The sequence below is a fragment of the Glycine soja genome, chromosome 2 (assembly GCF_004193775.1).
Source record: "Glycine soja cultivar W05 chromosome 2, ASM419377v2, whole genome shotgun sequence".
In the NCBI taxonomy this organism is placed as follows: domain Eukaryota; kingdom Viridiplantae; phylum Streptophyta; class Magnoliopsida; order Fabales; family Fabaceae; genus Glycine; species Glycine soja.
Window position 1 is genome coordinate 34,885,903 of NC_041003.1, and position 9,348 is coordinate 34,895,250.

Genomic DNA, 9,348 nt, shown 5'->3' on the forward strand with positions numbered 1-9,348 from the left:
TGGTTTCCCACGAAGCTTGAAGGGATAACCACATTTCCTAGTGCATGTGTCTCTTCTAACAAATTCTTTCTTCCTACACTTGTATTGACCGCTCCTTCCACACCCAATTAACACAAATGAAGTTCTTCATTTACTACCAGTACATGTGTCAAACCTCGTAATTACTGCAACAAAACCATTTTCATGGGCAACCGTTCGAGCCCACTGCAAAACGTCATCTCGGGTTGCAAAGATCTACAACGCAACCCTGACATATTACTTTTTACACAAATCATACATTAAACCAAACGACTGAAACTGATCAACATGATTACCTAAGAAGTACTAAAAGCGTCTGAACAATCAACATGTCCTTCATTCACACCACAATGTTGTTCTTCTTCAAAATTCATATCAACTTCTTCAGACATCGTATTGTCATACGCCCATTGATCTTCATCCATCTTAATTCAAACTATAACTATCACCTAATTCAACATTCAACTAAATAATTTGAACAATACAACAACCTAAATAAATTGACTAAATAATAACTTCAAACTATGAATATCGACTAATTCAAAATTTAACAACCTAATACAAATATTTTATCTACATCAATAATTTAACAAAAAACAAATTCAACTTTTAATTACCTAATTTCAACATTATAACTACATACTTCATATCACCAAAAAATACTTCATCCTAGGGGAAAAAATCAACACTTCAATCAACTAATATAATAATATCTTACGTATTTTATGTTTGACATACATTACAAATAGAATTAACCAATATAACATACAAAATAATCTAAAAATTTAAAAAATCAAAAAACAAATTAACTCACCGAAGAACCTTCTTCCGCGGTTGAAAATAACAACTGCGGGAGAATGTTCTTCTGTGCCATCACGCGGAAGATGTTCTTCCACAGGAATGCACGGAAGAAGGTTCTTCCGTAGTTAATATTATAACTGTGGAAAACGGTTCTTCCGTGCAAAGCCACGGAAGAACATCTTCCGTGTGATGGCACGGAAGAACCTTCTTCTGTAGTTGTTATTTTCAACTATGGAAGAAGTTTCTTCGGTGCATTCCTGCGGAAGATGTTCTTACGTGGCTTTGAAACAGAAGCTTCCGCCATTCCGTACCCAAAATAAACAACCATACACACAAAAGCTATAAAATATGTACCTTGGTCGACAAATAACACACCAAAGCAGAGATCTCTAACTTCACCACAGCCCAAACTCTCTCAAAGCTCCAAATACCGCACAACACAACCACAAAGAAACAAAGAAAGCAACAATGTAACCAAAAAACAAATAAACCAGCTTTTTGTACAAAAAATACGTTGAGGGGTATTTTGGGGTTTATGAAAAATTGCTGGGTGCACCAGCAATGTTGCTGGGTGCACCAGCAATGTTGCTGGGTGCCCCTAGCAATACCCTTCTTTCAAACGTAAAAAGTTCTGTGACTTGACCTGTCAATACGAATTAACATCTTGTGTAAGCAACCATTTAATTTTTTTTTTTATCAAAGCAAACGCTTAATTAAGAAAACAGTATCAACACCGATAAAAAAAAAATAATGCAATACTGATAAACATGAGAATTAAAGATGTGGAACATTTTATGAGACTTATATAATGGAATTTTTTAATGTATAATTTTTTTAAGCATTTGTAAGAAAATGTATAAAGTAAATACCAATGATATATCATAATAGGATTTATAAAAAAAATTGTCAACAAATAAATTGCTTAAGTTGCTAAAGTTCCACCATTAAAATTACAGGTGTTACCTTGTTCATCCACCATTAAATAATTATTAAACTTTTTTTTTACACAATAGTTATTAACCAATTTATAAGCTTAGGTTGGTACTCTATTTAAAGGATTGAATTTGAATCAGATCATCCTTGTATATATACATGTAGTAAGGAGTATTTCTGTTGTTCACTAAGACTAAATCTCCTTCAAGAAATTTGAAGAACTCATAGGTGGATTATTCCTTCTTAATCAAGATTTTTTTTTTCATACATAAGGATCAAGACTCAATCCTTTGACCACATGATTAAGAGATCCTAATCCATCAGATCAAAGAGGCCTTTGTGGATGAAGGTACTACCTTATAAAAATAGCTTATGACGTATGTATAAATTATTTTTAATTTATTTCAATATGTTAATTCCAAATTAGTCCTAGCTTAAAGTAAGTGGTCATAAAACACTTACTCGAACTTATTTACAACTTACTCAAACTTATGTTATGTCATAAAACACTTGCCTAAGTATTTGGAAGCGCTGATGAATAATTTAAACTTATAACAAGTCTTTAAGTTCTTTTCAAGTTATTTTAATAAGTTCTCCAAATAATTTATGAAAACATCTTACAACTTATATGAAAATAGTTTTATTTTATTTCCTTTTTTATTATAGAAACAACTTATATATAAATATTTTTATATGATAAACATTTACTCAATGAATACTTAATTAAGTTATTTATTTAAATGAGCTTTTATATATATATATATATATATATATCTTATGAAAAAATATATCCTATATATGGATTAAATTTGAATAAAATAACCATACATAAAAATTTAAGATTTAATGTTAAAAATTCATATAACTTTTTAAATGTTCACATGATATTAGTTTTCTTAATTTTTGTTATCTTTTTTTGTTTCTATTATTTTTTTCTAATTAATTTAGTTTCTAACTTGACATCCAAACCATTCACCTTATTGTTTCAATGCCTATGAAAAAAATAGTATACTTTTGATATACGCTTCTATTATACTGAAAGATTATCATTTTATTGGCTATTATATTAACAAAGTCGTCACTAGTAAAAAAAAAAATAGATACACACAAATAAAAAAATACAAGGATCAAAATAAAATACCTAAATTTATAGAAAGTAAAAAGATTATTTAAATCATTAATTTCTTTAAGCCTCAATAGAGACCTCAAATATTTAGATACTGTCAACTTAGTGACGAGAAGATTAATTTTATGATTTTCTATGTTTGCAGAACTAATTTAGTGAAAAATATTAGTTTTCAAAGGATTAATTTAGTATTAAGTTTTTGGACAAATAATGTGATGATACCTTACTCTTTTATGGATAGAGTAATTTATTTTATTACTGAAAAAGTCAATTTCATATTAAAGGAGGAGCCAATTTTAACTGTACAACTATATACATATAGATGATTAAAATTAAATCACATGTCTACTTAAAAAATTCTATAGCTTATGTTTTAATTTCAACAATTTATAATGATATAATAATCAATGTTTATTTCTGACTCTTTTTTTAAAAAAAAACAACTATATAAAATGAGATATTAAACGTAGATACTCAAATCTAAATCTTTGCGCTTTAATTCATTTTGATCCAATAAGTGAATGACTAGTAGCGAGCTAGAATTAATGAAATCTTTCACTTTACAAAAATCTTTCCAAAGATTCATTATTATTAAATGATTATATTTGATTTGTCAAATACATAATTATTATATATTGTGAGAGAGAAAGAGGGAGGGAGACCTTAAACCTTTTTATCTAATCAACCATCTTAATAACCTGAAAACCGTTTGGTTGAACTAAATGACTAAAGTATTTCAATAGGGTGAGTCATTTAGCATGTAAACTTACACCTAATTTAGCAATCAAACGCTGGTGAAAGCCAAAAATTTGTGAACTAAATATAAATTTATTAAATTTAGCCTAAACTATTTCTATAAGCTAAACTTAATGTGACCAGATAAAGAACTAGGCCATGTTTCCCATGTTCTAAAGGTAAGCTTTCAGTACTAAAATGTCAATGTGAAGCCACTTGACTCCCTGAGTCGTTGCAAGGTTCCATCTTCAATGCTTTCCTCTGGCGACCATAATCTGTTGACAACCTAAAACAAGAAAATTCATAAGCAAGAATGCTTAAAATGATTTTGGACAGACCCCCTTTTGGAACATGCTCAAAACTCAAGAGTAATATTCAACTTTTACACCTTGTAATGATCATAATCATTTCTTAGGTCATGGTTCTGAGATACTTAATTTAAAATGTTAAAAATCAACACCAACACAGAAGCACTAATACTATCTATTTATTATTGCATTTTGTAGTGGCTGGAATCATTGATGATTCTAAGCATCAGGCCAATATAAATGAAATTAACATAGAAGTTGAGAGCATATATTTCAATGAACAAAAAGGGAGTTATGATGACATACCCTAACTGCAAGGAAGTATCTGAAAGGTCATTTTCCTCTGAAGCACAATTGAAAAGGGATTTTGAACCATTCTTGGAAAATGTCCTATCCAAAGAGCTGAATTCAAGGAACTGTGACTTTGTTTTATTTTGTATTTCCTCAAGCTGTTCACAGTTGAAGATTAAAGATGAGCAAGAAGATAGACTGTTTCTGGATATGAAAAGTTAATTTGACATAATCCATAGTTTTGACTTTTGAGTTCAGTTTGGTTCTAACCTGTTTGCGCAGAACTTCATTTTCCAGCATGGCCTTTTGCTCCTGCAGATACATTTGGAAATCTTATTAAATGATCAATTGTAAAAAGAAAGGTGCATTTGAAATTCTCTTCCATTAAAGAATAACCCATAATATTTTGACAACCATGAAGAAATAATGACCAAAGAGTGAAGACATATTAAAATTATTAATAGAACTTTAGGCTTTGGTAGGAATACAATTACCATACAAACTTCAACTTTTCAGTCATACATTTTAAGACAGGTATATTTCAAAATAGCTTTAATGCCAAAACTATCTATGTATTTTGTTTCTTTTCATAAGCAAACAATTTATTAAAATACCATCCGGCTGGAACATAAGGAATGTCCTAACTAAAAGCCACAACCGAGCAGAATTACAAATAGATAAGTTTTAGCCCACAGTCATAAGACCTCCCTATAACAAAGTTTCCCACTTGGGTACAGTATGAAGCAACCGATCCCCCCCAGAATATGATCAACCTGGCCATAGAAATCCAATCCCCTACAGAAATCCCCTACACATGTATCAACATGCTACAAGGTAAAACAGTCATCATATATCAGACATAGTTGACTATCTGTCATACTATGAACCAACCTCAATATGATAGACCAAAGAAAACCAAACATCAGAACAAAACAGACACACTAAGCATCATCTTACTATCTGTGTATTTTTTTTTTCAATTAATTTTTACATCTATTGTAAGCTGAAAATTGCAAGTGTAACCATGTGCGTACCTGTATCCTGGACTTCCTAAGCTGTTCCACAAGTACTTGTTCCTGAAACATAATAGAGTGAGGGAATAAGGTTAATGACAGCATATCCATATATTAGCTAGTCTTGAACTGAAGTGGTTGAATTTAGTAATTGATACAGATGAGAGAAATAAAAAATAATGAACCTATTTACAATCTAATTATCAATCTCGGATGGCAGCAAGTAGCAGCCAACTCTGAAAATGCTATAGTGGGATAGTAGGAAGCAGGATGACTGCTATTTTAAATGTTATAATACAAAGTAAACAATTTATACTACATATATAAATACTCGAAAACAGAAAGAAAAAAATTTAAGAAATTCATGATAAACAAGTTGACACACACAGTCACCATCAATCTAGGAGCAATAAGAACAAGTAATGATGTCAACATTGTTTCAAGGGTTAAAATGGGTTTTGAAGCCTATATCATGGTAGGGAGTAGGGCCGTTATAACAAGCAAAAAACTGCTATTATGGCTGTTATTTGAATCCCATAGCAGCCCAATGCCATCCCACTCTGCTATTCCACTATAGTGCTACACATTATAAGGAAATACATCACTCTAGTCAATTGAACTTAAAAGGATCAAACTGTTGCTATGCAGTTGTTCAAATTAATATGAGCTTTGTCATGTCAAAGTTCTTTTTCGTTTTTCTTTCAGAAAAAGTTTTTTTTTTAATATCAAAATGCATGAATTTGCTATACAATAATGTCTGAGTCTGACCATATACAGGAAAGGAATAGAAAATCTTGTAAGGATTAAGGAGATGGCATCTCAAATTAATACAACCAATTACACCACTGTTAGTATTTGATCTCAGTACCTTCTTGTCTTTGACAGATTGCATCCCTTCACTTAGTTGATTTTCTAGTTGTTGCAGTTCTTTAAGGCTCAATCCATCAAGCTCCTTACCCATCATCCTTCTACACAATTTGAGAATATCATCAGAACAAAATCTGGACTCAGATTGTGATGAAAGATAAGCACACAAGATAAATAGGAAATATGTAAAATTCATTGAGGTAGCTATTTTCTTGGTTCATGCTTTAAGGTAGTTCACTAATACAGTAACAATTGTTTCCATTATTTGCAGCAGCGTTACTGATATAAATTGTCTGCAAAACTTACAAGTATGCTGATCGAAGCTTTGTTATTTCCTCCATCAAAAGGTTAGTATCAGGCTCCACAGCCATAACCTATTTAAAAGAATAATAACACTTCAAACTATTTAAAGAAAAAAAATGAACTTAAAAAGGGTTGGGGTTTATTAAAGAAAGGGTGATGCTTTAAGATAATAGAGGGACAGTTAATATACATCTGTTGGGGGCACATCAATAGGTTGCTCTGCAGAATCTGATTCTGCGCCTTTACTGTACCTCGAAAGGGTATGCTCCATGCTTCATAAACGAAATAAGATTCATTTGATGGTAAGTAAAGAAAAGCCTCAATTGAATCATATTAACAGTTCAAGAAGGGTAAGAGCATTTGCAAGTCACTAAAAAATCCAGAATCAGCTTTGACTTGCAAATTAACATTAAATTTGATGGAATCAAATCTTCTATCGCAATCTTGTCTTTGCATTTTAAAAATGACAGCAAAGTTTAAAAAGAAAAACTAAAAGATAGGTTTTATTTTTTCCTTATTTGGTTCAACTAATTTTGGAGAAATAATTACTTATTTTTAAATACTCTAAGGAAGCTCTCAAAATAGGTTAGTCTAAACACGGTTAATTCTCAATAACTGATTAAGAAGGCAGAATCTGGGACAAGAAAAGAAAGCAACAGAAATTCAACATCTAAGTTTTCACCAGAAAAAGCCATAAACCCTAATGTGATGGTTACTACTATAGATTTTTTTGGCAGTAAGAATCTAGAATAGCACAAGATGAAAATTTTCAACTCATCAAACCAGATACATATACACAATTCACTTTCAGTTTCATTGTTTTCATACGCATAAAATGCATGTAGAGTATAAGTGTATCTTTACCCCCCCAAACAATCTCTTTCTCTAGTACAGCAGGGTTAATTTCCTCTAATAAGATTTTTTTCAATCTCACCATTCACATCCAGGGCTCTTTTATCCACAAAATGCAATTCACCAGAATTACCCTCTGACATAAACCCTTCAAAAATCCCAATTCAAAGATTTGCATGACAAAACTCTCCACATTTTTTTTTCCTCCTTTCAAACAAAACCATTGCTCCCCTTTATAAAACAGCTAAACAGTGCTCCAAAATAAAGAACAGTAAATCTGTTTACGTGGTCCACAAGATTTCCTGCCAGTGGAAACAGGGCTATCAAGCATCACAAACCAAAAAAAAAAAAAAAAAGAACTTACAAGCAAAACATTAAAAAAAAAAACACTAACTTTCTACAACAAAACCACCCCAATATCCCAAAAACCAACAAAATCCTCTAGAGAAACAGAAGCTTGTGAGAGAAAATGTTTCAAATTTCAACGAAAAGCTCCAAAGGGGTATAAAGCATGCACCTTGTGTTTGAGAACTCATAAAGCTTGCCAGTGCTGGAGAATATGATGACAGCAACCTCTGCATCACAGAGAACAGACAACTCTTTGGCCTTCTTCAACAACCCATTTCTCCTCTTGGAGAAGGTAACTTGTCTGCTGTTCAAATTCTCAATCTTCTTAATCTCAATCTTCCCTCTCCCCATGCCTTCTTTTCTCCTCTTCCTTCTCTCACACAAAAAAAAGCTTCCTTCTTTATTATCCTTCCTCACCAAAAAACTGAACCCACCACCAGCATTAGGGGAAAGATGGGCATGAAAAAGAAGGACACCTCCCAAAAGAGGGTTCTTAATTTATATGCAGCACACAAAAAAAATAAATATATATATATATATTAAAAAAAAAACACAAACAGAAACAACAACTATTTTGATGTTGGAAGGGATTAGGATTTTGCAGAGAGAGAGAAAGAGACCACCAAGGATGGAAAGAGTGACCAAAATTAGAGCATTGAGGGAAAAAGGTGACAGATGGATTACTATGTGTGGCAAATTGATCCTAATATGGGATACTATTTGCATGGGGGGTAGGTAATCGCCACTTCGAGGAACCGTTTCGTTTTTCTCTCACACAATACAATGCAATGTTACTTTAATAATGTTTTTTGGATGGTACTAGGAGGAATTCCAAGTTTCCAACCATCTTTCTTCAATGTTTCTTATTTTTAACTTATAATATTTTTCTCACACTATTTTGTGAACTAAAATAGGGGTTAGGTAAAATACTAAAAATCTATTCTAAGATAGGAATCCCGCATTTGATCTTTGATATTGTTTGGATTTAAATTTCTAATTTGGTAATGCTGTTTGTTTTTTAAGATAATTTTGATGAACTGTTGGTGAAAAAATATTGCAATATTTAGTAATATATTTTATAGAGATTTTATATAAAGATTTTGTTATTTACGGAAACTTAAAATAAAATGGTGGTTAAGTAAATTATTTTGAAAAAATACTTTTGATTACAGTTCAATTAATTTTTTTTTGTAAATTCTCGTTTAATTAAGTAGTGATACAAAATTAGAAAGCAGAATTAACCAAATAAGGGAGAATTGTCAATGAAATTTTTATCACTACTATTGTAAACTTTTCTAATACAGAGTAGTGATACAAAATTGTCAATAACTGATTAAGAAAGCAGAATTTGTAGAATTACTCATTTAATTAAGTAGTGATACAAAATTAGAAAGGAAGCAAAGAAAGTTTTATAATAGCAGTGATTAAAATAAACTTTTCTTCATCTATTTTAAGGTATTTAAGGATACATCTCGGGTTATACGCTCTGGAGAAATTATATATATCCGGTTACCATATTTATATTTACTTGGATTGGTAATTCAAGTAATTATGGTTTCTTTTTTAAATTCAAAAAGTGGTTTCCCAAATAGAAAACGTGATCATATTTGACAATGACTCGTGCTCTTACCATTCTATTCCAAGTAGGAAGAATACTTTCTTTTTCGTCATTGTTAATTAAAGAAATTTTCTATTTCAAGAATTTTTTTCTAAAAAGGATACGGGTCGATCATCAATCATATTCTTTTAGATT

General features: G+C 31.0%; 1 protein-coding gene across 1 annotated transcript; it reads right to left on the reverse strand.

The window, feature by feature from the left end:
* Nucleotides 1–3,548: 3,548 nt before the first annotated feature.
* On the reverse strand, nucleotides 3,549–8,318 carry LOC114393037 (agamous-like MADS-box protein AGL18). The gene is made up of 8 exons (XM_028354295.1): nucleotides 7,765–8,318; nucleotides 6,586–6,667; nucleotides 6,399–6,466; nucleotides 6,094–6,193; nucleotides 5,247–5,288; nucleotides 4,483–4,524; nucleotides 4,228–4,370; nucleotides 3,549–3,899 (listed from the first exon to the last, which is right to left on the reverse strand). The coding sequence occupies exons 1-8, from the start codon at nucleotides 7,944–7,946 to the stop codon at nucleotides 3,815–3,817; spliced, it is 744 nt and encodes a 247-aa protein (XP_028210096.1). The 5' UTR covers nucleotides 7,947–8,318; the 3' UTR covers nucleotides 3,549–3,814.
* Between the last annotated feature and the right edge of the window lie 1,030 nt (nucleotides 8,319–9,348).